The sequence below is a fragment of the Cupressus sempervirens genome, chromosome 9 (assembly GCF_028749045.1).
Source record: "Cupressus sempervirens isolate cs-2001-9-10 chromosome 9, ASM2874904v1, whole genome shotgun sequence".
Classification (NCBI taxonomy): Eukaryota; Viridiplantae; Streptophyta; class Pinopsida; order Cupressales; family Cupressaceae; genus Cupressus; species Cupressus sempervirens.
In genome coordinates this window covers 618563915-618591320 of record NC_143126.1, presented here as the reverse complement: position 1 = coordinate 618591320, position 27406 = coordinate 618563915, and the positions used below count along the sequence as shown (strand labels likewise).

General features: G+C 38.7%; 1 protein-coding gene across 6 annotated transcripts; it reads right to left on the bottom strand.

The window, feature by feature from the left end:
• LOC149540225 (fructokinase-1-like) lies at positions 1-27406 on the bottom strand. Of its 6 annotated transcripts, XM_089801365.1 has the most exons (9): positions 27065-27393; positions 24817-24946; positions 24255-24320; positions 3032-3249; positions 2556-2768; positions 1724-1921; positions 1248-1385; positions 727-843; positions 1-363 (listed from the first exon to the last, which is right to left on the bottom strand). In XM_089801365.1, the coding sequence occupies exons 2-9, from the start codon at positions 24830-24832 to the stop codon at positions 226-228; spliced, it is 1104 nt and encodes a 367-aa protein (XP_089657491.1). In that variant the 5' UTR covers positions 24833-24946; positions 27065-27393; the 3' UTR covers positions 1-225. The 6 variants fall into 6 exon arrangements, with proteins under 6 accessions (XP_089657491.1, XP_089657490.1, XP_089657492.1 ...); XM_089801364.1 differs by lacking the exon at positions 24817-24946 and having other exon boundaries at positions 27065-27391; XM_089801366.1 differs by lacking the exon at positions 24817-24946 and having other exon boundaries at positions 27130-27250.

The window sequence follows — 27406 nt, the reverse complement described above, 5'->3', positions numbered from 1 at the left end:
TTTTAAGTATAGAAAGAAGAATCAAGGACTCTTTTATGATATGCATTTACATGTTATAAAGAACTGTTAAATAAGAGTAGATGTCAATGCTTTCTTGAACTTTACATTGAATGAAAGTGGATACGATCAACTAACTTAGTCCATTTTATTATGTATAGCAAATCTATATGGAGACTTATCAGTTCCTTCTCTAGAGGGAAAACAGTCAATACAATTCAGATAAAATCATGAAGCTTGAATCTTGTTCAAGAGGTTCAATATAGCGGCTCTATCAGGCAGTGCAGGAATTGCACCCTTCTCTGTCGTAGTTATAGCACCAGCAGCATTTGCAAAAAGGAGTACATCCCTCAGTCGCTTTTCATCCTGTGAATGCATTGGATTTATTACATGAGCTTGATAGGGGTAAAAGTTTAGAATAAAAATGAGGTCTTGAAGTCAGGCTAAACAGATATACCACATAAGAGAGAAAAATGTTGATGATATAGATTTAAGAAAGTAGAAAAGTGTCGTAATAAATTAATGGAGACAACATGATAAAAACAATAAAGGGGAATATTTACGAAGTCAGCTCAAGACGTTTTCTCTTGCAGTCTATTAAGATTGGATATGGTTGGATCAAATCCAGAGTACAAACAATGGACTGCCAACCGAATGACTTAAAATTCTGATAATGAAGAGACAAAAATGATACTAGATATGTATAATGGAGGATGAAAAAAGAGTTACCTCAAGCAATGACATGTCCTTGACCAGCTCAGAAAGTAAAGCCCCAACAAACGCATCTCCAGCACCTGTTGTATCAACTGTGTCTACTTGGAAGCTACTTACTCTTCCCCGAAAGTCCTATGTCAAAAGAAAGGATGGTCAGAAAAATGTTTGAACAACTTTTCTGTAAATAAAATATAGTTATGAAAGATTATAGAATCTGTTCATAGTGGGTAAAGATTTTAGGAAACAAATGTATAGATAAATTTTATCCTAAACAGTTGTTTCCCGATTTTTTTACTGGATTATAGAATAGGTTGTGGAGCAATTATAGTTTGTCCCTCATTGATGAGTACATCAAGGACATGCTGGATTATTCCCTTTTTGGAAGATACCCAATCATAACTATAAGAAGAAAATGTTTGTGAATGCAATGTTCGCAACATTTATCATTAGAAACATAGGAAACATCCAAGGGGAAAACAACGAATAAAAAAGTTCACCTTAAACACCGATTTGCCAAGTTATTCAAAAATACCAACCTTGGTATAATATCTGCAACCTTTTTCTCCAACAGTTACAAGCAGTAACTTGAGCCCAGGATGCATAAGTGGCATGATTACTTCATCCTTTTCATAATCTCCTCCATCTGTAAGGAACTCCACTTCATCCTCGCTGACCTGCACAGAAAATTAAAAATAATAGGTCCTTGTCGCTACTTAATTGTGAGATGGATAGAGATGGAAAAGATAGCATTGAAAGCATTCACATGAAACAGAATGTGCAAGTTGTAGCAATCCCCTTTCAATGTATAAAATGTTCGAAGAAATAACAAGTTGTGGAATTTCGTTTAAATGTATATAATCAAATTTCTTTAGGTGTCACAAGTCATGTGTGTGACAAATAAAGATGAAAACAAATGTTTGAAACTTTTTTTATGCAATAGAGTATGTAAGTACTTGTATCAATCCTTTTTAAATGTATTTCTTATTGAGTTCCATGCATAAAAAATAAGCACCTTGATTATGTCGGCCTTATCCCAGATGCTAAAAATGCCTTTGCGAGCTTCTTCTGGAAAGGGCCACAATGGTATTCTGAGATTAGGATCATAAGATAAGAGAGCACCTGCGTCTTTTGCCATTTTCAAAGCTGCAAGATGAGCTGATCTGCATGGCTCTGCAATTAGACTGATTGAACCATAGTGAAATATGCGTGCCTGCATATGAATATTCATTTCTTAGGAAAATGTATTTGCAAAAAAAAATTATACCATTACAAACAATTCTAAATTGTCTTCAATCGTGATATTGTGATAAGCGCCTAGAATGGTAAGCAAGCACAAACCTTATTTTGGATCCTTAAAAGTGAGAAAACAACTCTCTCCATACAAGAATACAACTGTGGATTTTAAATTATAAAAGATCAAACTGATTACTCCTCGTCACATGAAGGACAAACATATGGATATTTGTTTTCACAACTTGAATAAACTGTCAATATATTTCTTACTTTCTTGTCGGCATTATGTTATGTTGTTGGATTATTGTTAATATATCGACTTAGCCAAAGTCATTCAAGATACAATCCTAATCTTATCTCATAATGATGTTAATACCTTGCATTCACTAATCTGAAACTCATTCAAAGCTATAACTAATATTTTTAATTTTTAATTTTACTTATGAAAATATTATATTCAAGAAATTGAAAAGCCAACAGCATAATTTATTTAGTTGTAAAAGCAATTCCAAAATGCACAGTTGTTAGCCCCACCTAATTTAGGAGAAAGCGTGTTTAAAAATGACCAGAGGGTTTAAAATCAGAATTATTTCAGTCTTTCTAGGGCATACCTGTTCTATGAGGTCCTTGTCAAGTTCAACCTCGGTCAAGAGCATGTCAGCACTGGGGTTGCGGTAAAACATGAACTCTCGTTCTCCATCACTGCGCAGTGTCACAAATGCAAGGGCTGTTCTGGCATGACTATCAAACAACATTGCCCTGTCATCCACACAATTCTCCCTTAAAATTCCAGCCAACATGCGCCCAAACTCATCATCACCAACCTGCCAAGAGTGGAAAGGTTTGAATTATATTGATGTCTAATGAATTCCCAAATTATACTATTACAGTTTAAATGAATGAAAACAAGAAGTTACAGACATATATATGATCAATTCTAAGAGTTACTTACATTCCCACCTAGAATTATAGAATTCTGACATAATTACAGTGTAAAACCCTAGTTATTGATATTATGGTACTGATATTGACCTAATAAATCAGATACTTCAAGTGATCCTCAAATAGATCTAATTTGGGTACAAACCTTCCCAATGAATGCTGCATGACCTCCAAGCTTGGCCATCTGTACAGCAACATTTGCTGGTGCACCCCCTGGCGCCTTCTTAAAAGCAGGTGCCACAGCTAATGAAACGCCAGATACTGTTGGGACAAAATCAATGAGCATTTCTCCGAAGGAGACTATCAAATCCGACTTCTTGGCAGGAATGCTTCCATTGCTCAAATCTATAGCCTTGTTAAAATCTGCTCAAAAATTCGATCAGTAGAATAAGAATATAAACCAAGTGACGTGTCTCAACGTAAAATGAATGTCTCTTACTCCAGATCAATACCTGTTTGATTAAAAACCTCAACATTTTATTTCATAAAGACTCTATCAGAATTCAGCCTTCTGATCAGTTTAATATGAATGAATCGAAGTTTTAATGATTTTTATAAACTATTCATATTTGTTGTAGAAGATATTTTCTACATTAAGCTAAATTGTTATATGGTAGTTCGGATTCAATAGTAAACAGTTTTAAGACATATCATTTACTTAAGGTTTTATAAATGGATTTGAAGCAAAGAAGGTTTAATTTTGGAAAAAAAATCTGTGGTTAACAAGGTTGAGTGGGATGAAGACCTTCCAAGAAGTTTCACTTAGATGTAATACTAAATTTTAGATACAAACCAGTGTTCATGAAACCCAGGTCAATGATCTTGACTCAAAAAATTAATCACAGTTGACAGCAATATCACAGTTCATATGCTAGTCCATAGATTTTAGAGTGTCATCAGTAAATAATTTTAACATAAATTATCCCTCCTCAAATAGTTAATTTATATATTTTACTTTCTAATAAACAAATAAAGTAATTTTATTCTTGACATAATCACAATAACAATAATAATAATAATAGTGTTCAGAAATTCTTTTTGAGGAGACCCAACTTAGGACTCATGAAAAATGCAAGAATCTAATTAATAAGGAGGAGATGATTTCCATAGCTAGTCAAATTGTGATGTGAATATCAGAATTTAACAGTGTGATTTTTGAGTCAAACTCGATGACCCATGTTTCATGAGTAGTGATTCAACATGAATCCATCTCTCATGAGAATAAATGGAACACTTAGTGTAGAACCAGAATCAGTATGCAAAGAGCATTAACAAATAAAGTAAACATTCACAAACCAAAAACTAAATTCACATATATGCTTAGACAAAGAAAGAAAACAAGAAGTGCAAACCTCACAAGAAAAAACACTCCATGCTTTCTTGATTCTGTAGATGTGTCCTTTTGCTGTGGATGTATGCTCAAGATGCTCAAAAGCTGCTTCAATGGAGATGGGTAATGGCAAATTGGTAGCTTTGTGAGCTCTCAATTTGGCATTATAAGGGTATGGTTGATGGCTTTGGTTCTCAAAATAGCATGGTAACTTTAGCTCAAAGATTGTTGATGAAATGGCTTGGGATGGGATTCAATTTATAGGCTAAGGGGTAGAGGGATGGAGGGCTTAGATGCAAGGATGGATGAAGGCTTAAGGAGGGCTAGGATGCACTCAAAGGAGAGCACATGGATTGTGCTTGTTTAGCACCAATGGGAAGGTGACACTTGTCACAAGGAGGATGAGTGTGAGAGAGTAGGGTAAAGGGTTGGTTAAAGTCATGATGAGTGGGGTTGCGTATGTAAGAGGGATGTAAGAGGAATGAGTGTGGAAGAGGGAAGAGTGTGAAAGATGGGTGTAAGAGTCATGAGTGGGCTTGTAAGAGTCTTTATGTTTTGTAAGAGCACTCATGACTTAGTGGTTGGGTTTTTTGAGGGGAGACTTTGGTTTGGATTAGGAAAGTCTTAAATTTGTTTAAGGAATGTGACAACATTAGGGGGTGGATTAGGCTTGGGTTTAGGATTAGCTTAGGGATGTTAGAGATGTGCAAGTGGATGGCATTAATGAGGGTGGGTGAGTTAGTGGCTAAGCTTGGTTAGTATGGGTGGATGGGGTGGATTAGGCTAAATGGAGGATTAGAGATAGGTTAGGGGTTTTTGAATTTGAGGATTTCATTTATCAAATAGATTTATTTAATAAATGAGAATTTTTGGAATTAGATAGAAGAATAGGATTTAATTGATAAATAATAGATTATTTGATTTATCAATTAGGACTATAGATGATTAATTAAATTAATCAACTAGGGGATGACAAAGGATTAATTAAATAAGAATTTAATTAATGATGCCTTTAGAGATGGCTAAATTAGATTACCAAAGCAGTGTAATCAAATTTAGGTGTCTACATTTTGCCCCTCTTTGACATAGTGTTGAAACAACACTATTTCAAAGAAGTTTGAATGAAGATGACACGAGGAAGATGTTTTAGCAACAAGGTTGCCCCAGTCTCGGATAAGAAGAGGAGAGACTAGACTTAGATGATGCCCCCTCAAAAAGGCGGCGGGGAGGGAAATGAGGCTCGACGACTTCTTGAAAAGTACAAGAAATTGAGATGAGTTAAGATGCAGGTTGGCGAAGAGAAGGGGCTGAATTAGCTCAAACTCTCACTACGGGAGAATGATAAAAGGAAATCAGAGGCACAAGAGTAAAGCAAGCTTAAGACTTTCCAGGATTGGGGGGTGGGAGATGGAGGAGTGGAGCGCTATAAAAGGAATCCATGGTAGGGAGATAGAATGATAAAGTTGATGCAACAGGATTTCAAAGAGTCAGATTGGCGGAAGATGGGTTTCGGAGATCCCTAGGACTAGGATTGTGGATCTCGAAAGATGAGGCTTGGTGGATTGATTTGGATTGGTGGATCCCTAAGACTAGGATTGTGGATCCCTAAAGCTAAAGGTGAGGAGTGATTCAAAGAGATACTGATGCATAAGCTGGGATAGGAGTGACAGATGTAGGATATGGATGGGGGATAATGGAGATGAAGGGAATCCATTGAAGCTTTTTGAGCGGGGGGATACTTCAAAGAGAAGTACCACCATGTAGTTGAGCACTAGATTTGCTATAGGACTGTTGGTTAATTGCCAAGGTTACCAAGAACATCAAGGCTTTTTCACCAGCCGTCTAGAGGACTGACGAACTGACTCGAAACAAACACGCAAGGATTGCCCCAGTATCACACATGAATCCCAGAGGAAGCAGCGTGGAAACGACACTAGGTAACCCACAAGCAGAAAAAGAAAACAAGCAAAAGACCTAATCAAGACCTTACGCTCTAATTGCCCCATTCGCAGCATACCATGATATGGAAGATCGTGGCAACCTTGAGGAGGGAACAAGGAGATTGCTTGGAAAAGATATTTCAAGACCCAAAAGGGAAGATCCCAAATCAAAAGAAAGCAAAAATCCAAAAGAGAACTGTTTGCCAACGAGATGGGTAGGACAAGGTACTAACGGACCAAGATCAGACATGAGGAAAGCCATATCCTGCAAGGATCTATCAGAGAGCACCTAAGCTGATGGATATGGATGAGTGATGCGTCTGGCAAGCTGAACTAAGAAGGATAACACTTTGGTGACAGGAGATCTAGCTAAAGGATGCATTGGAATATCTAACCAAGGTGTGCGATGTGTGCAAGATGTTGACCAAGGATGAACTAACACGAAAGCCAGATAGATACAATGATACTAAGCTAAAGAGGATGTACAAGCTGACAGACTAAGATATGTTACAAATGTACAAGTTTGTTCATGTTTTTTTTTTTTTTTGTGAGATGGAAATGTTTGTGAAGGATGGGGTGTCTATAATAGTTGATAGGTGGATAGGTAGATGGTTTTTGAAAAGCTTAAGGAAAATGGGATTCTGTGTGTGCATGTGATAGGATATAGGCTAGGATACAAGATTATTTACAAGCTGGAATATGGTACAAGCTTTGGACAAGATTCAGATATATACAAGGTATGGTACAAGATTTACAAGGTATAATACAAGCTTTGGTACAAGATTTACAAGCTGTACAGGAGGTATTGACAAGCTCCATCAGGTTTTGGATATTTGATTGGAACACCAAGGGAACAAGCAGGTGTTTTATGGGATGGTGGGTGGATGGATGAGGGATAGGATAGTGATAGATAATGGATTAGTCTTTAGCACACAAGGCGCTTGAATTACTAGGTTTTCACCAAGGTACCTATCTAAGGCGCTTGAATTGCCAAGTTTTCACCATTGGACGCTTATTTCTCTTTACTATTTTTTTCTTGTATTTTTCAAAAGCTAGGTATACCAAGGATCTTCAAGCATAGAACTTCTTGAGATGAATGATGTTAGTGGGATCATTCAAGAGTTCTCCTTCTGGTGTAGATAATTGATAGGCTCCGGAGCCAAAGGAGGCAGTAACCACATAGGGACCAAGCCATGTAGGTTCAAACTTGCCTTTCTTTTCTCGATCTGCTTGGACTTTCATATTTTCTTTGAGGACCATGTCACCTAGCTGAAAGTGTCGTGGGAGCACCTTCTTGTTGAAATTCCTTTTGAGATGAGTTTGATAGACTGTGAGATGGTCATAAGCTTGTTGTCTCTTCTCGTCTAAGAGATCTAGCTGGGTGAGTTGAGCTACTCTGTATTCTTCATCTGAGATTTTCCCTCGCAAAGATATGCGTAGTGAGGGAAGTTCAACTTCTATAGGTAATACCGCTTCGGCACCATAGACTAGGGAGTATGGAGTTGTTCCTGTGGATGTACGGAAGGAAGTTCGATAGGCCCATAGAGCTGGATTTATTTGAAGGTGCCAATCACGACCGAAATCATTGACAACTTTCTTTAGGATTTTGAGGAGGGTTTTATTAGTTGCCTCTTCCTGGCCGTTACCTTGTGGGAAATATGGGCTAGAAAAGCGGTGATGGATGCGGAGGGAAGTGCATAATTCTTCCATGTTGAGATTTTCAAAGTTACCTCCGTGGTCAGTGAAGATGGTGGATGGGATGCCGAAGTGGCAAACAATGTGGTACAAGATGAACTTGGAGACTTGAACTCCTGTAGCTGAGACTAGGGGGGACTGCTTCCAACCACTTAGTGAAATAGTCTGTAGCTGTTATTATCCATTTATGTCCATCAGATGAGAGAGGTGTGATAGTTCCAACTAGATCAAGGCCCCAACAAGCAAAAGGCCAAGGTGGTGCAATAGGCTGTAGATCCTGTGCTGGAGCGTGCACAAGATTTGCATGCTGCTGACATGGGAGACACTTTCTAACAAAGTCACAAGAGTCTTCTTCAATGGTAGGCCAATAGTAGCCTGCTCTAAGGATTTGTCGTGCTAGGACAATACCACTCGTGTGGGCACCGCAAAGTCCAGAATGTACTTCTTTTAATGCCATCGCGGCCTCATTTTCATCTAAACATCGAGAGAGAGTATCGTGATAACCCCGACGATATAGGGTATTGGCTATGATAACATAGCGAGATGATTTTCGGATGAGGTTATGGCGTTGGGTACGTGTGAGGTGAGGGGATATGATACCATCGTTAAGGTAAGCGTGAATTTCATGGTACCAAGGGGATTGGGGACCAACCAAGATACAAACACGGTTTGAATCCTCATTCGCATAAGCGGGTGTGAGGAGCTGCTCAACTAAAAACTCATACTGTGTAGCTTCTTGGGGAATTTCCAAGAGCGAGCCGATAGTGGCCATGGCATCTGCTGCCTTGTTCTGCATTCGAGGCACTTGTGTAAACTGAAGCTTTGTAAAATGCTGGGTCAGCTGATCAACTAGCTCTTTGTAGGGTAATAGCTTTTCATCTTTGGTTTGATATTCATTTAAGACTTGTTTGATGATGAGCTGGGAATCACCAAAGACTTGTAACTCAGTGATATTCCATTCTGCAACTATCTTTAATCCTGCTACAAGAGCTTCATATTCTGCTATATTGTTGGTGCTAGGGAATTGTAGCTTGAAGGCTTTTGGAATGTAATCTCCTTGAGGTGTAACTAATAATATTCTTGCCCCTGATCCATGAGAGGTGTATGAGCCATCAAAATAAAGCTTCCATGGGAGCTGTTCTTCAATTAGGCAAATATGCTCATCTGGAAATTCTGTGAGCAAAGGATATACATCTACTAGAGGTGCATCAACTAGGTGATCTGCTATAGCTTGCCCTTTGATTGCCTTTCTGTCCACATACTGGATGTCAAACTCACTTAGTAGCATAACCCATTTGGCCAAACGGCCTATAAGTGCTGTTCTGGAGAGCATATACTTGAGAGGGTCAATCTTGGAGACTAGTTGGATGGTATGACTTAGCATGTAGTGGCGAAGCTTTTGAGTTGAGAAAACAACTGCCAAACAGGCTTTTTCCATAGGAGTGTAATTGAGTTCATAACCAACTAGGGTTCTACTGATATAGTAGATGGCTCTCTCTCTACTATAATCATCATGTTGTGCTAGAAGTGCCCCTAGAGCAGTAGGTGTTGCTGATATATACAAGATCAAGGGACGACCAGGAACTGGTGGAACCAAGATAGGGGGATTGGTGAGATACTGCTTGAGTTGATCGAAGCTGTGCTGACATAAAAGATCCCACTTGAAGTTCTCATTCTTCTTTAGCAAGTGTGAAAATGGTGTACACTTATCTGCAAGTTGGGAGATTAAGTGTCGGACAGATTGAAGTTTTCCCTGAAGAGAGCGAAGCTGTCGCAGTGTTTGGGGAGGAGGCGTGTCTAAGATAGCCTTGGCCTTTTTGGGGTCAATCTCTATACCTCGTTTAGAAACTATGAAGCCTAGAAGCTTGCCAGATGTGACCCCAAAGACACACTTCTTGGGATTTAGCATGAGATGATATTGGGCCAACCTATCAAAGACTTTTTCTAGGTCAGCAAGATGATCCATGAAGGTGTGAGATTTGACTAGGATATCGTCCACATAATCTTCCAAAATGCTATGGATAAGATCATGAAAAATGGCTGTCATAGCTCTTTGATAGGTAGCCCCAGCATTCTTTAGGCCAAAAGGCATCATGGTGTAGCAAAAGGTTCCCCAAGGGGTAGTGAATGATGTCTTATGCTGGTCCTCTTCTGCAATCTTGATCTGATTATACCCAGAAAATCCATCCATAAGGGACAGAATTTCATGTCTAGCTGTAAGATCTACAATCATATCTATGTTGGGCAAGGGAAAATCATCCTTTGGACAAGCTTTCTTAAGATCTCTAAAATCAGTGCAGATTTTGATGTCACCGGAAGGCTTAGTGACAGGGACCATGTTGGAGATCCATTCTGAGTAGTTGATAGGTTGGATAACCTTAGCAGCTAACATTCTTTCTAGTTCAGCTTTGACTAGTAATGCCACCTTGGGGTGCATTTTTCTAAGCTTTTGTATTACGGGCTTGATCTTTGGATCGACTGCAAGATGATGAACTACAAGCTTTGGATCAAGTCCTGGCATGTCCTGATATGACCATGCAAATCGGCAAATGTTCTCTCGTAAAACCTCAAAGAGGAGGTCAGCTTGGTCTTGTGATAGGGATGCAGCAATGTGAACAATTCTAGGGATCTCTGAAGAACCAATGTTGACTTTTCTAGTATCCTCTATTAGAATAGAAGACACCTCTGGTCGATTATCTTGAGGAGGCAATACTAAATCCTCATGTTCTACTTGTGGCTCTGGATTTTCTTGCTGAGGGGTTCTCTTTGCTGCCTTAGCTAGTCCCAGATTTACCTTAGTTCCAGTTTTGGGTGTATCGAAACTAGGTTGGGGATTTTCTCCAAAATACCCCTTGGAATCTAGCTTGTAGATGTAGGCAGAATCTGGCTTTGTCTTCGTATGAGGAGTTTCAGCTCCCATGAATCTTAGAAGCGCTTCCTCTGATGCGAACTCATCAATATGTATGACACTTGGTTGGTCCCAATCTATGAGTTGTGGATGAGCAAGTGGTAGGTCAATGAGATGGATGGATAGTTCTCGGAGAACAGAGTCTCCTAGGAATATTTGGTCTAGGATATCGTCGTAGGCTCTCTTTTCAACTTCTTCAGGAATGTCTTCGATTTCGACAAGGTCACGGTGGATATTCGAAAAAGCGTGACCATTTTTGTTGGTGCCCCCAGTTGTGGGTATGCCAAAGCCAAGACCTGACTTTATTTCCCAATTATGTGCTTCGATGGGACATTGCATGCCCCTTTCTTCTGGTCCTAGTCCACCTCCTTGATAGTTCCATTTTTCAGTGATGAGCTTATGTTGTTGGGGATACTTCTGGCTGAAGTGATCAAGGCATGCTTGATTTCTTGGAGGTGCATCCTTATGTAGCCAATTGTTGATATTTGGAGTGAGCTCCTCATGAAGAGGGGTTTTTGAGGACACAAAGGTGGTTGGGCCAAACTGTTTGTATCGAGGAGGTGGAATCTCTTTAGCTTTGTGATATGTTGGCCATCCATGGGTATGTGGATCAAGTGGGATTGCTCCGACAGCAAATGCATCTGATAGACTATATTCTCCACAACCTTTGTTGTTGATCTTTACAGTAGATAGGGTGGAGGCAAGGATAGTTTTTGTGTCATTACAAGTGTGGGATGAGCTGGCGATGGCTGTGCCGATGTCTATTCTAGGGCAATGGTTTGTATATGAAGCTTCAACCGCATTGCAGTAAGCAAAGGGTTCTGGATTGGCATGGATGGTTACCTCAGTGCCTTGATGCGGAAATTTGATGCACTGATGGTAGGTGGATGGAACGGCCTTCATAGCATGAATCCATGGGCGACCGAGGAGGATGTTAAATGGTAGGTTTAGATCAACAACATGGAAAACTATCTCTTGAATGACTGGCCCAACCTTGATTGGTAGCAAAATAGTCCCTTCTGTGGTCCTTTCCAAGTTGTCATAAGCTTTGATGGTGATAACCTCACTGATCATATCTGCCTCAGTATACCCAGCTTGTTTTATGAATTTTAGGGTGCAAATGTTCAAGGCTGATCCATTATCTATCATTACTCTTTTCACGGAAAAATTGGATACCATGATGGCTATGCGAAGCGGAAGGGTGTGATCTGGCTCAACCGCGGGTATGTCGGTGGGTTTGAAAGATAGGGCACATGAGGATGAAAGGTGTCCAAAATGATTACGAAAATCAATAGCATTGATATCAGTTGGGACACGGGATTCTATGAGAGCACTATCAAGGATGTCTTTGTACACAGGACTAGTGCGAAGAAGGTCTAAAATGGATATTTGGGCTGGCATGTTCCCAAGGTGTTCCAAGATATTGTATCGGCTTTTTGATGGAGCTGATGGTGTTGATGAAACTGGTGGGCCTGCGATGTTAAATCGCGCTCTTCGAGTGGTGACCGCACACTCATTGTCTGGTCCTCGGATATTGATAACATTGACAGAAGGCTCTTTCTCAGATATACAACCTATAAGGCTACCATAGTCTATATAGGATGAAGTGTGGTCATTGTTCTTCCCATGCTGTTGGTTTGGCTAGCGGTTGTTGGTGTTGTTTTGGATAGGTGCTTTTCCAGAATTTTGGTTGTTGTGTGGAGGAAAAGCATTTTGATAAATCTGTAAGCCTGCATTGGGAGAGGTTTGGGCACCAACAGTGATTTCCTTCCGATCAATGAGGTCTTGCACATAGTCTTTCAGTTTCATGCATCTGAGGGTGGTGTGACCGTTTACCCTATGGAACTTGCAATACTCATTGTCCTTGTACCATGTAGCTTTGGATTGGCTTGGATCAATTTGTTGGGTAGGAGGAAATTTGATGAGGTTTTCCTTAGCCAATTTCTCAAAGATAACATCCAATGGCTCACCAAGGGGTGTATAGTTTCTAGGTGTAGGTTGGAATCTGAGCTTTTGCCCTGCAGCTACATTGATGGCATTAGCTTCATTGTTAGACCCTTGAAAGTTGGGTCTTGTATTGTGGTTTTGATAGCTTTGGTTATTTCGTTGTTGGTAATTGATAGCTTGTTGGTTGTTTGTTTGATATGGTGGGTTAGACTGGTTTTGAGAAGGACCAATGATATTCACATGTCTGGTGTCAGTAACCCCATCTGTTGCAACATGCTTGTTTTTGTTCCAATACCTAGACTTGTCATTGGAATGTGATTGATTTTGGTTGGCCTCTTTGTAAATCTTTACCACACCATCTTTGATGAGTCCTTGCTCAAGGATCATTCCTTTCTCTTTGATATCCTTATAGGTCTGCAAATAGTTCATGGTCATGTGGTGGGCCAAGCTGGGATGTGCATTATCAATAAACATTTTCACCACATGGCGTTCTGGCAAGGTGCAGGATATGCGAGTGGTAAGGTTTTTCCATCTTTGCAGGTATTCGGCAAGGTTTTCTCCACCTTTTTGCTTGGTGTGGACAAGATCAACTATTGATAGCTCTGTTTCAACAAGATGGGCATATTGGGCTACAAATGCCTCAGATAATTCAGCAAAGTTTTTAATTGTGCCATAGGGGATTCTATAAAACCATTCAAGAGCTGGTCCAGCCAAGCTTTTGGGAAAAAGGCGCAAGAGGAAGACATCATTAATGCCACGTCCTGGCAATGCATGTAAAATTCTTTGATATGTGACAGGGTCTCCTTTTCCTCTGAATTTGTCAAATTTAGGTACCTCAAAGTGTTTGGGAAATGGTGTCGTGGTAATGGCTCTGTCAAATGGGTAAGGACACACATTCTCAAACTTGAATTTCTTTGGATCATTCCCTTCTTGGATGGCTTTCAGAGCTGTCTTCATTTGCTCCCACTCTGAATTGATAGGTGATGGTTGGGGTGCCCCCAATATAGGAGTGCCTTGAGGTAGGTATGTGTTGGATGGGGCCACTGAATATGGATGGCTGTGAGGGATTTGTTGATAGGGATTGTACATTGTTTGGGCAGCTGCATGGTGGATGATGGGTTGTTGAGGGGGAGGTGGCACATATTGCTGCATGTGTTGCGAGGCTTGTTGTTGATATGGTATTTGAGGTTGGGATTGAGGAACATAAGCTGGCTGTGGGATAAATGGATTGCTTTGTGAAGGTAAGGTATAAGATGGTTGTGAGGCTTGGGGAAAGGATCAGAGGGCTTGTGGGGTTTGACCAATATATGTGGGTTGTGCCCCCATTTGGGATGGTATCTGCAAATAATTGGTGGTTGGCTGGGGTGGTGGATTACCTCCTAGAAGTGGCATTGAAAAGTAGTTGGTAATTGGAGGTAATGGATTAGTTGGTGGTGGAGGTGGTGGGAATTGAAAGCTTGGGAATGGAACTAATGGGGTTTGATAGCTTTGTGGCTGGATTTGGAAGCTTGGTAGAGTGGTGGTGGGAGCTGGGGTCACTTGGGAGCTTGGTAGAAGATTGGCAGTAGCTTGTGGGTTTTGATAGCTTTGTGGAGTGAAGGTAGTAGCTTGTGGATTTGTGGCTGGTGGTATTGAGCTCCCAAGACTTAATGGAAATGATGGGATTGTACTTTGGGCTGTGGTGAACAAGTTGGGGGCGATGAAAGGTTGATTACTTGGCCCCATGGGTGGCATCCCTGTTGTATATTGCTGAGGTTGGCCAAAGATGCTAGCACTAATTTGGGAGATGGGTGGATTTGGAAGGCTAGGTGTGGGAGCAGCAACAATAGTGAAGGGGGTGAACGGTGAGGTGTTTTGAGTAAAGGGGGTTTGGAGCGGAGAGGTATGAACCAAGGATGGAGTGTTGGTGGCTGGGTTGGCTTGCGGCATGGAGATTTCAACTTGGGTGGATGATGGTATGTTTGGGTCTGTTGGGTCATATGGATTGGCTTGAGGCTCTTCTTTTGGAATATATTGAGGATAATTTCGATCATAAGAGCCTATGGGTGGTAGCAGCTGCCCAAACAATGGGTGAGATGGATCTGATAATGGAGGGGGTCTTCCAAAGTCAAAGGTTCCTACATTGTCCCTTCGAAAATTAGCCATGATTGTCTCTTTGTTTTTGTCTATAATGGCGTTTACCAATACTGCATTTCCTGGTTGGTTCATGAAAGCTTCAATGTCAGTAGGTGATGGCATAGCTTGCTCTGGGCTGAAGGATGGTTGAGTGCTCAAGGGGGGTGAGGCTGTTCGATCCAAATGATAGGGCTCCATTGTTTCTTTCTTCTTGGCTAAGCGAGTGACGAGTGGCATGAAAAATGCTCCTAGGGATGAGATGCAATAATGCTGATGGATGCAAAAGGGGGAAGGCTTTTCTATGCAAATGATTTCCTAGGTTGAGGCAAAGCTATATGACAAAACCTAAGGAGGATTGGGTTGGGGATTCTAACTTCAAAGATATGTTGTCAAAGCACAAAAGGTCTGCTTTCCTATGTGCAAGCTTGGTGGTGATTGTGTCAACTTTAAGGATAGACTGATGATCCTTTAGGAAGAACACAAGATTGACCACTTGCAAATCCCAACCTTTAGCTCAAGGTGATGAGGGATAACAAGTGACAAAGCTAGATTACCCTAGACAAAGCTCTGTCAAAGGGATAACCTTGGTGAGATTGGTGGATTTGGAAGATTTTAGGAATGGAAAACTTTTAGCAAGGTGACAACAATTTTGAAAGCTTAGATGTGCAGATTTTTGATTACTGGCTAGATGGTATGATTCTAAATGAGATGGATGAGCTAATAATGCTTAAGGGGATAACCTAAGATGGCTGGCTTTTCTACAAAAGATGACTCTAGAGTGAAGCTTATACAAGAAGATGTGGAGAAACAAGGGTGTCTAATCATAGAAATCATGCCTAGTTGGTAAGGCATAAGCAGGATTAACTCCTGGATGTTGGCTAAATTTGATGGTGCGCTCTAACCAAGCCTCTTGAAGTGCTTCGTCGGTAGCTTTGTCCTCTGCTTTGTGGAGTTTGGAAATTCGTGGGCTTGGTGTTATTTCTTTTCTCTTGGCTGAAAGTTCTTGGTATGCTAGAGATGGCTTGAGTTTGACCTTGTGAAACTTCTGTTTGGGTTTGGGTTGTTCCGACATAAATTCTTGAATTTGCTTGGCTTTGGGAAAAATCTCAGTTGTTTTGCTTCAACTTGTTCAACTTCCAAAATAGGCAGTGACTACGCTAAGTGTGCCCTAAGCTAGGATTGACCAAGTTTGGCAAACATTCATTCAACAAGTAAAATAAAAACAAGCAATAGATAGGAACACCCAGATAGAAGTTTGTGGTTCTCAGAATGTGATACTTGCACCAAGGAGTGTGTATGTTCTACAAATGTTTCGATCAGTCACTCCAAACACATTAACATCCTAGATGGTTTTCTGCAAGGCTAACAATTGGTTTAGCTAGGGAGTCCTCGATATACGCAAGGTACGTGAGGCCCAAATCCGTAGATGAGACCAAAAGGATGTCACACAGCCGAGAGGAGCGGTAACCCACTTCTCCTCTTTCACTTCTCAAGGGTATAAAGTTCCTTGAGGCTTAGCCCAAATGACAAAATCTTGATCCCAAGAGAGGTGTCTTTTGATTCACCTCCCGATTCTTATACTCCGCTGGAGCGCTGGAGTTGAGGTCGTCCAAGGGTGATGAAATTCCCAAGCAGGCCTCCTAAAAAAAAACAAGGTTTTGGATCCTAATCTTATGCACCCAAGATGGCCTCGAAAGACAACAAGGGGAGAGAAGACTCAGATGACCTTGGGCTAAAAAACACGCTTGTTCTTTTACCAACTGACTCTTATGTGTGCTAATCTAGACTTTGCAAGCACTCATGTTTAAGAGACAATGTTCAATTCCAACTTGAAGCGCCAACAAAAGTAAATCGATCGAAGAATGCAAACAATAAGAAGAGTTAGGGTCAACAAAAGCAAACTCGCGCGCCCGGAGGCCCTCCACGTCAAGTATCGATTAATTTTCTTTAAGGCATTCAAGATTGAGTGTGAGTTTGTTTTAAGCCCAAAACAAAAGTGTGTGAGATTCGATTTCAAGCGCGCGCCCGGAGGCTCTCCACGTCAGTTGTTGTTCAATTTTAGTGCCCAAACTTGAAGTGTGATCGATTTAATCTAGAGTTTTGGCCATTTAAGAATTTTGATAAAGTTAAAGCAAACGTTCAAAGACCAAGTGAGTGAGTTAGATTGTGGAACATTTAACACCTTTTTCAAGTAGACCCATCCCCATAAATGGCGCTGAGATTGCAACCAATGGTTAATATTTGATGGGTGATTAGAAAAGAGGTGAGTCCAAGGAACTACTCAAATTGATTTTTGTAAGTTTGTATTTTAACTTAACAAAGTTTCTTAAATGTCCAAAAATCAAACTTTACCTAGATTGCATGTGAAAAAGAGATTTGTTTTGTTCAATTTTAGAAGCTCCAAATGAAGTGTTTGATATTGTAATGGTTAATTGATCCTTGGCATTCAAGATTGGATTTTTTGTTTTAAGCATGCATTCCAAAGAAAGTTGATTTTAATCCATGACATTCAAGAGTGTGTTTTGAGCAACATTCATTCAATGGAAAATGTGTTTAACCATTCAAGTTCATTTTTTTTTTAGCAACATGCATTCAAAGACAAATGGTTAAACATTCAAGTTCATTTTTTAGCAACATGAAAACCTGCAAGAAACATGGTTAGTGGTTCCATATGTGCTCCAACCTGCAATGAGATAAAAAAAAAGCAATTTAGTTAGTTAGCCAAAATCTTCAAAAATGAGAGCTTAACTATTTGCAGCACAAAACAGAGAAGACAGTCTGTCAAAATACGAAGACGCTGAAATACAGAGACGCCAAAATATGAAGAGGACAAAACAGATTTGCAGCACAGAACACAGGTGACAAGCAAAGACACCGATTTGTGCAAATGCGGATTTTCGCAGATGCGGATTTTTGCAGATGTCGATTTTCGCAGACGCGGATTTTCGCAGACGCAAATTTTTGCAAATGTCGATTTGCGCAGACGCAGATTTTCGCAGACGTCGATTTTCGCAGACGCGGATTTTCGTAGACGTCGATTTTCGCAAACAGAACAAGTTGCAGATGCCAAAACTGCGCCAAAAAAAGCTGAAAAATGCGATTTTTTTTTTTTTTAGATGGTATTTCTTCTTCCTAAGTGCGTTCTTTAACCTGCAAAAACAAGAAAAACACCCTCACAACACACTCAAACAACAACAAACATTAGATGGTTAGAAAAATGACATATAGATGAAAATAGATGATTAAATGACCCATAGTGGAGTCCCACCGGGCGTGCCAAAATGTAGAACCAGAATCAATATGCAAAGAGCATTAACAAATAAAGTAAACATTCACAAACCAAAAACTAAATTCACATATATGCTTAGACAAAGAAAGAAAACAAGAAGTGCAAACCTCACAAGAGAAAACACTCCATGCTTTCTTCATTCTGTAGATGTGTCCTTTTGTTGTGGATGTATGCTCAAGATGCTCAAAAGCTGCTTCAATGGAGATGGGTAATGGCAAATTGGTAGCTTTGTGAGCTCTCAATTTGGCATTATAAGGGTATGGTTGATGGCTTTGGTTCTCAAAATAGCATGGTAACTTTAGCTCAAAGATTGTTGATGAAATGGCTTGGGATGGGATTCAATTTATAGGCTAAGGGGTAGAGGGATGGAGGGCTTAGATGCAAGGATGGATGAAGGCTTAAGGAGGGCTAGGATGCACTCAAAGGAGAGCACATGGATTGTGCTTGTTTAGCACCAATGGGAAGGTGACGCTTGTCACAAGGAGGATGAGTGTGAGAGGGTAGGGTAAAGGGTTGGTTAAAGTCATGATGAGTGGGGTTGAGTATGTAAGAGGGATGTAAGAGGAATGAGTGTGGAAGAGGGAAGAGTGTGGAAGATGGGTGTAAGAGTCATGAGTGGGCTTGTAGGAGTCTTTATGTTTTGTAAGAGCACTCATGACTTAGTGGTTGGGTTTTTTGAGGGGAGACTTTGGTTTGGATTAGGAAAGTCTTAAACTTGTTTAAAGAATGTGACAACATTAGGGGGTGGATTAGGTTTGGGTTTAGGATTAGCTTAGGGATGTTAGAGATGTGCAAGTGGATGGCATTAATGAGGGTGGGTGAGTTAGTGGCTAAGCTTGGTTAGTATGGGTGGATGGGGTGGATTAGGCTAAATGGAGGATTAGAGATAGGTTAGGGGTTTTTGAATTTGAGGATTTCATTTATCAAATAGATTTATTTAATAAATGGGGATTTTTGGAATTAGATAGAAGAATAGGATTTAATTGATAAATAATAGATTATTTGATTTATCAATTAGGACTATAGATGATTAATTAAATTAATCAACTAGGGGATGATAAAGGATTAATTAAATAAGAATTTAATTAATGATGCCTTTAGAGATGGCTAAATTAGATTACCAAAGCAGTGTAATCAAATTTAGGTGTCTACACTTAGCACTCATTGGATCTAGGTGATGCTCACATGGGTCATCGAGTTTGACTCAAAAATCACACAGTTAAATCCTAATATTCACATCACAATTTGACTAGCTGTGGAAATCATCCCCTACTTATCAATTGATGAGCTTAAGGGGCTTTCTAATGAACGGTTCATAAGGCACAACACTTGGTGAAGGTTTTGCAAATGGGGTTGCAAGCTTTGGATTTAACTGTGGAGGAAACTCCGTAGTTAAGCGCGCTCAAGCTGGAGTAGTACTGGGATGGGTGACCTCCCGGGAAGTCCCGGTGCTTCACCCCTGTGAGCATCACCTAGATCCAATGAGTGCTAAGTGTTCCATTTATTCTCATGAGAGACTGATTCATGTTGAATCACTACTCATGAAACATGGGTCATCGAGTTTTACTCAAAAATCACACAGTTAAATCCTGATATTCACATCACAATTTGACTAGCTATGGAAATCATCTCCTACTTATCAATTGATGAGCTTAAGGGGCTTTCTAATGAATGGTTCATAAGGCACAACACTTGGTGAAGGTTTTGCAAATGGGGTTGCAAGCTTTGGGTTTAACTGTGGAGGAAACTCCGTAGTTAAGCGCGCTCAGGCTGGAGTAGTACTGGGATGGGTGACCTCCCGAGAAGTCCCGATACTTCACCCCTGTGAGCATCACCTAGATCCAATGAGTGCTAAGTGTTCCATTTATTCTCATGAGAGATGGATTCATGTTGAATCACTACTCATGAAACATGGGTCATCGAGTTTGACTCAAAAATCACACAATTAAACCTTGATATTCACATCACAAGAATCTGATTAATTTTGATATTATGCATGTAGTTGATATAGATATTATAAACACATCAAATGATAATTTTATAAAAGAGTTTATAAAAAAGAATCATGAATCATATTTAAAGTTCGAATTTTTTAATATAATTAGATGGCTTTTAAGTTTTGTGACAGCAATATTCTTTTTTATGAATGGTCAGACCCAAACTTGAATTAATTTGATAAGAAAAATTACAGCTTAAATCAACTGACCTAAAGGCCAACCAGCTACAACTACAGTAGCTACAAAGTTCATAGCTGACACAAATAAACTGCAAAAATGTAACTATGGGCAAGCTGAAATTAAACTAATATGGAGGCTGAAAAAAGGAGGTTTCGATGCTAGGAAAAAACAACAGCAAGAAGAATAAAGACAGATATTCTAAATATGATATTTGGTGAAGGTAGAGTTGGACCTTCTCTCGCCCCTCTTGTTTCAATTTCATTTACAATCCTGCCACATAAACCTTAGCATATAGTGAAGATGTCTGGGTCAGTTTTACAAAGTTCCAAGATGAAGTTTGAATTGTCTGTTATTTACTGTAATGCACTCAAAGTGTGGCTGAGTTGACTTAAAACAGTAACTTGAATGATTTTTGAGAATCGTGTCTTTTATGTTGAATACTCCAATGTCATTTGTACATTCTCATCCATGTATGCACAACAAAAAGAAGGAACTTTGGTCAATTATTTCGATGCTTTGACTTGATATATAAGGACGCTAGTTTTGTAATCTAAACATTTTATATTTTACCTGAAAGAGTAGACAATAAATAAGTGAAGGCATTATAGGTTTTACTGTGATGGCTATTCTGAATGAGAGGTTGCCTTCTTGGTTTTATTGGGTCTAAGCTTAAGTACGTAAATTGTTAGAGAACAGGCCACTGCCTCATGTTGACATTGGTCGACAAGTCTACAACATGATGTTTGAATAATATAAAAGGTTTTTAATCGATTTCAAAGTACACCGTTTCGTGATCTTTTTTCAAGTCATTTTCCTTTCCTTTCTGCTTGAAAATGTCTTGTATGCTTTACAAGTCACTGTAGTTTTGCAAGTTATGCATTCCTGTACTGTTATAATGTTAACAGCTTAAAGGTTTGGGAATGAAATCTTTGTTTGCTTCAGTGTAACACAGGGACTCGCATCTGCCTTCCAAACTGTGAAGTATTTGTTCTCCAGCAGGTACTTTAATAGTTAAGTACCCAACCTTCGCCATGTCACTGTTGGAATGGGTACTTGAATTTCTATTTCAATTTTGATTTTTGAATGTTATTATTGAGTATGTAACATGTTACTATGTTGAATGTTCAATGATTCTAGCTCATGTTGCAATTTTTCTATGTTCAAGTATTATAATTTGGTATGCTCTATTGAAACATCATTTCATAACTAGCATTTCAAGTTCTATATGTATACTGTACAGCAGCAGCTTCCCTGCCCTTACCGCTGTCCCGAAAATGAGGCCTGTTTTCCCCCTCCCAGAAACTTGTCCCAGTGTCTCACCATTCTGACGTGTCCCAGTACTGGTGTTACATTAATTTTCTTTTATAAGAACTATGAATTTTACATTTATCCAAATTTGAAATTCTTTTCTATACTAGCGAGTAGAACCTTGAGATCATAAAGAAAAGTAGGCACAGTAAGAAAAGAAATAAAATTGAATCAGGTCTTCCTAATTATGTATATATAGATCTTGCACTTCTTCCTTGGTACAGAGAACCTTGAGTTTGGCATCTCAAAGCTATCAAATTTTGAATTAACCCTTTTACAGTGAAAACTAAAGGGTGCTACTTACGGTTAAAGAGAGTCTGTCCATTGTTTATCAATTTGACTAGACTCCATTCACATGAGGGGATTGACAACTTTCAGAATCAAATAGGAATATAAGTTTACCATTGCATTCCTCATGTTATTATGATTGATGGAATTTTCCATGCTGAATAGATGACTAAGTCATAATAAAATGTATGGTTTGTTTCTGGATTGGATTGTGTTTATTATGTTTAGCATCAACATTTCGAACACACTCTGTGATCCATCATTAGGAATGACAAAAAGAACCTAATGCTTAGAAACATATTAAGATAATATCTTATACTTTCTATAATAGTCAACTACTTGTCTATAGTCCGTCTTTCAGTCTAGATAGAAATGTTTCCTATCCCGTCTCTTTTTTCTTCAGTCCAGATAGGAATGTTTCTTATCCTGTCTCTAGCTTTGTTTCTAATTCCGTCTTCAGTCTACGTTGTTTCTTTTAGAAACAATGTCCTTGTAATTCTTTATAAGGAACACATTTGTTCCTCTGTTAATCAATGAATCATCCGAAAATCCGTTAATCTGCCAACTCTTCTTGAATCTTGTAACATGGTATCAGAGCTAAATACTTAAATTTTTTCGAAAAAATTTATAATTTCTTCTTGAAATTAGTTGTTTAAATTTTTCCAAAATTATTTCAGCTAATTTCTCCAAAACCCACCTAGGGTTTTTTTTTGCTTGGAGAAATTATCGAATTATGGGTCTGCAAATCGCGTGGAAATCGTGGCCTTTTTTTGGAGACTCGCATTTTTGGGGTGAAAATTTGCATGTTTCTATATCAAATCTTCATGCTCTTAGCCGTCTCAGTCTGTCATCGTGCTCTGGGAAGCAGATTCGACCATTTTTCATCAAGAAATCTGAAGTTTTTTCAAGCTTTTTTCAGCTAGGGCTTTTTTTTTTGAAACCCTAATTTTTGGGGTCAAAAAAAATTTTTGTTTGCAGATTCTTGGTGGGTTTTTCGAGAGCTCAACTGGGTTGTCGTCTATTTTTTCTGAGTGCCTCGATTTTTGCGCCTCGATTTTTGAGCCAGCAGATTCCTTCTGGGTTTTTTGAGCTCTCTTTTGGGTCATTCTCTGATTCTTCTGGGTCTTTCATATTTTTGCCTTGAAGAACGTGCCTTCACAGATTTTCATAGTTTTTTATTGAAAAACGTGCCATGGCATCTTTGACAAATATTCTGCTCGAACATAATTCCAAATTCAATGGTCGCAATTATGGAACCTGGAAGCAGCGCATCATCGCAATCTTCGAATATCGCAACACCGCTCAACTTGTTCTGGGTGTTACGCAGCGTCCGACTTCTCCGAGTCCTGATCAAGGCGAAGCTGCATTTTTCGCCTTCTGAACTTGTTTCTTTTTTTTCTGGGTTTGTTGATTTTCTCCTCAAAAATCATTTCAAGTTGTCTGTAATACGCAAGCTTGCGTGAGATTCTGGGTTTGTTGATTTTCTCCTCAAAAATCATTTCAAGTTGTCTGTAATACGCAAGGTTGCGTGAGATTCTCGATTTCTTGATTTTCTCCTCAAAAATCATTTCAAGTTGTCTGTAATACGCAAAGTTGTGTGAGATTCTGGGTTTTACCGTTTTTTTCACAAAAACAAAGTTTTGTAATTGCAACTTATTTTGAGTCATAGCATTCTTCTGGCAAAGCTTCTTGATTTCAGCATTCTGTAGATCCAGGGAGGGTCTCACTTATCACAGAATGTTCCGACATCCGTACGTTGACCATTAAGGGAGGGTATTAAGATAATATCTTATACTTTCTATAATAGTCAACTACTTGTCTATAGTCCATCTTTCAGTCTAGATAGGAATGTTTCCTATCCCGTCTCTTTTTTCTTCAGTCCAGATAGGAATGTTTCCTATCCTGTCTCTAGCTTTGTTTCTAATTCCGTCTTCAGTCTACGTTGTTTCTTTTAGAAACAACGTCCTTGTAATTCTTTATAAGGAACACATTTGTTCCTCTGTTAATCAATGAATCATCTGGAAATATGTTAATCTGCCAACTCTTCTTGAATCTTGTAACAAAACAAGCATCTAAATCAAAAGAGAAAAGTACTCTTTAGAATGCATCCATAACAGTAACACATAATATAATAAAGTAAAATGACACAAATAACCTGTGAAAGGAAGGGAAATGAAGATTAACAGCGTAAAATTCTAAATGGGTGAAAAGAAACAAGTAACAAAAACAAAAAGGCAATAAAAAAGAAATCAAATAACCCATGAAAATTATGTGCATTCATGACTGAAAGTCATCTTGGTGTTGGTATTGTACAGACAAACCTTTGAAGCTAACAAACAATTATGAATAGAAATTTGTTTACAAGGCATACCTTCACAGATACCACTGTAGCAAATCACCTTTTCCATGTTGTCCTTCACAACTCCATGGCTTTCTCCTGTGAGACAAATGCATTTGCTTGTAATAAGTGTCATATTGCATGCTGATTAAATCCAAAGTAGTCTAAACCTAGCAAGCTGATCAGAATGCCAATTAAGCTTAAATCATACTATACACATTAACGAACATCTGTGCATGCATATAAACATAACAAATATGGTAGTAGATAGTTCTTATCTAAGCTTGAGCGGATTTTATCTTAGAAGAACTTTTAAGGTATTTAAATATGCAAATCTTATAAAGATTCAATATCCGATACTTTTCATATGTGAACACCTTAAAAACGGACTCTTGTGAACTACACTATTGAATCCTGTTAACAATATCATAACAGAAATGACGATTCAAAAGTTTTCATTCCCAAAATTTCTAATAAATTCATCACTAAACTATTATTATAAGGGATAAAAGCCTAAAATCTCTTAAACCAAATGCTCCTTTTAGACTGACATCAAAATCAAACCAAAAAAAAATAGAGAGCAAACAATGCATACCAATTTTTCCCATCATTTCCTGCTGCTGCCATTTTCATCCACCCAAATTATCTGCAATTCGCTTGAGCTCCCAATTGAACTAAGATCAAATTTTATATGGAAACGGTGAAACCAACCACCTGAATTTAAACTACACCACCCATGCATGCATTAGGTAATTTAAATGCAAAATCTGTCCTAGGAAGCTGCTAAAACTCAATAATTTAATTGCATGAAATAATGTCAGTAATTATTTTGTGATATTGCTATCAGGATTTAACTGTGTGATTTTGAGTCAAACTCATTGACCCACATTTCATGAGTAGTGATTCAACATGAATCCATCTCTCATGAGAATAAATGGAACACTTAGCACTCATTGGATCTAGGTGATGCACTCCAGCCTGAGCGCGCTTAACTACTGAGTTTCCTCCATGGTTAAACCCAAAGCTTGCAACCCCATTTGCAAAACCTTCACCAAGTGTTGTGCCTTATGAACCATTCATTAGAAAGCCCCTTAAGCTCATTAATTGATAAGTAGGAGATAATTTCCACAGCGAGTCAAATTGTGATATTGCTATCAGGATTTAACTGTGTGATTTTGAGTCAAACTCATTGACCCACGTTTCATGAGTAGTGATTCAACATGAATCCATCTCTCATGAAAATAAATGGAACACTTAGCACTCATTGGATCTAGGTGATGCTCACAAGGGTGAAGCACCGGGACTTCCCGAGAGGTCACCCATCCCAGTACTACTCCAGCCTGAGCGCGCTTAGCTACGGAGTTTCCTCTATGGTTAAACCCAAAGCTTGCAACCCCATTTGCAAAACTTTCACCAAGTGTTGTGCCTTTATCTCCTCGAAAGGAGGAGCTGGACTGTCCTGATCTTGCATTAATTATTGCCCACAATAGACGATTTAGGATAAACGTGCATGCAAATGAAAATGTCTTCTTCCACTCACAAATGCATGAGAAGATCTTGAACTGGTAGAAAAACTTAAAATAAAATTTAATGCATGATAACAATTATAGAAACTAAGAAAAATTTAGAAATACATAATGCATGTCGATCAAACATTTCTACAACATTTTTAGAAAAAAATTAATTTGAAAATAGTAGACTAATCCTCCAAATATTTTCTATAACTGATAGCTCTGACCGTTCAATCTGTGCATTGTTTTTAAGCCGTGAACAAGTTATTATTATATTGCTATTTTTTCTATGTGGGTATTTAGAATATCATAGTAAGAAGGTATATAATTTTAAAAAATTATATGGTCGAATACCCCTAGCATTAGAAATTCGTAATTTCTATTTTAGAAATGATTTTTCAGTTTCTTTTTATGCAACTAAATCAGAAGCTATGGTTATCTTTTGGGTAGTTATTATGAACAAGATAAGATTTGTTATGTGTACAAAGACCAAAAACAAATCATTTCAAATGTAACTAATGTCTATTATCACTAGCAACTATAAAAAACAAAAAAAAATCTTGGACATATGATTTAATATATATGCTTTTAATAAATGATTTTACAAATACCAATGCACAAATGTCTCAATAGTCATGATGTATGGTTACCAATTACCAATAATTTTGCATGTCTTATAATTAAATATTGAAATGTTGACTAATAGGTGAACCTTTAATTATCATGTAGGAGATTAGGTGGACAAGAGCATGATAAGTTTGAATTATTACTTAATCTTTTAATAATTTGGGTTTTTAATAAATATTTTGAGATCCAAGGGATCGAGCTTAATTATTTAAATATTTATTTATGTAATGATAAGTATAAATGGAACATGTTTCATTCATATATTTATTGCATAAATAATAATAATGAAGACTAAAAAGAATGGCAAGCAGAGCTAAAAAAGCGACACATGCGAAAAGTGTGAATTTTTCAAACGCAGGCAAACAATTTACAAACAAATCCACAAATGTTAAAAGACAAGGGTTTGCTCACACGAACAGACCACTCTGGCATAATCTAAGGAGCCCTATCACGCAGAAATGGATGGACAATTCAAAGTATGTAAGGCAGTCTATGATTGAAACTTCTAACAATTTCACTTCGTTGGCAGATCTGTGGAAGTTTGAAAATCCTACAAACCACTGCCCTAAGCGGTACCCTTTAAGCAAGTCAGTGAAAGTTTAGAGCAAGGCAGAGCCTAGAATCCATACTACAACAAGTTTAGACAAGTAAATCTATGTTTTTAATGGCACAAAATATGCCAACCGAAATCTAAATTCCTTTTACCTAAGACAAAAGCGTTTTGATTTCCATCCACTCGAAGAATTTCCATCTCATCTAGTGGAGTCTACCTCTTTGCATTCACAGTCCATTTATATTCCTCCGCATCACAGGGAGTCTTCCTTTCTCCAAGCGAACTTGGTGCATTCAAAGGTGTCTCAACCCCTCTCTGAAGATCATGAAGATAATGTCGTCCTCATCAGTAATCAAGAGAGTGAGGAATGCTAGCAAGATTGTCAAGATTTTGGTCTATTCGCCTTTTGGAACGGCCTTAAAGCAGAATTACACCATTTGATTGAATGGTTGGAGGATCTCTATGGCCACCAGGTAAGTATTTCACATTATTCT

Excerpts from the sequence above, each read along its gene's own strand:
- LOC149540225 (XM_089801364.1), bottom strand. The coding sequence starts at position 27,110 with ATGGAAATTCTTCGAGTGGATGGAAATCAAAACGCTTTTGTCTTAG. Across the intron at positions 24,321-27,064 it reads TCAAAACGCTTTTGTCTTAG|GAGAAAGCCATGGAGTTGTG; the intron begins GTAAAAGGAATT and ends TTTGTCTCACAG. Across the intron at positions 364-726 it reads AGGACATGTCATTGCTTGAG|GATGAAAAGCGACTGAGGGA; the intron begins GTAACTCTTTTT and ends ATGCATTCACAG.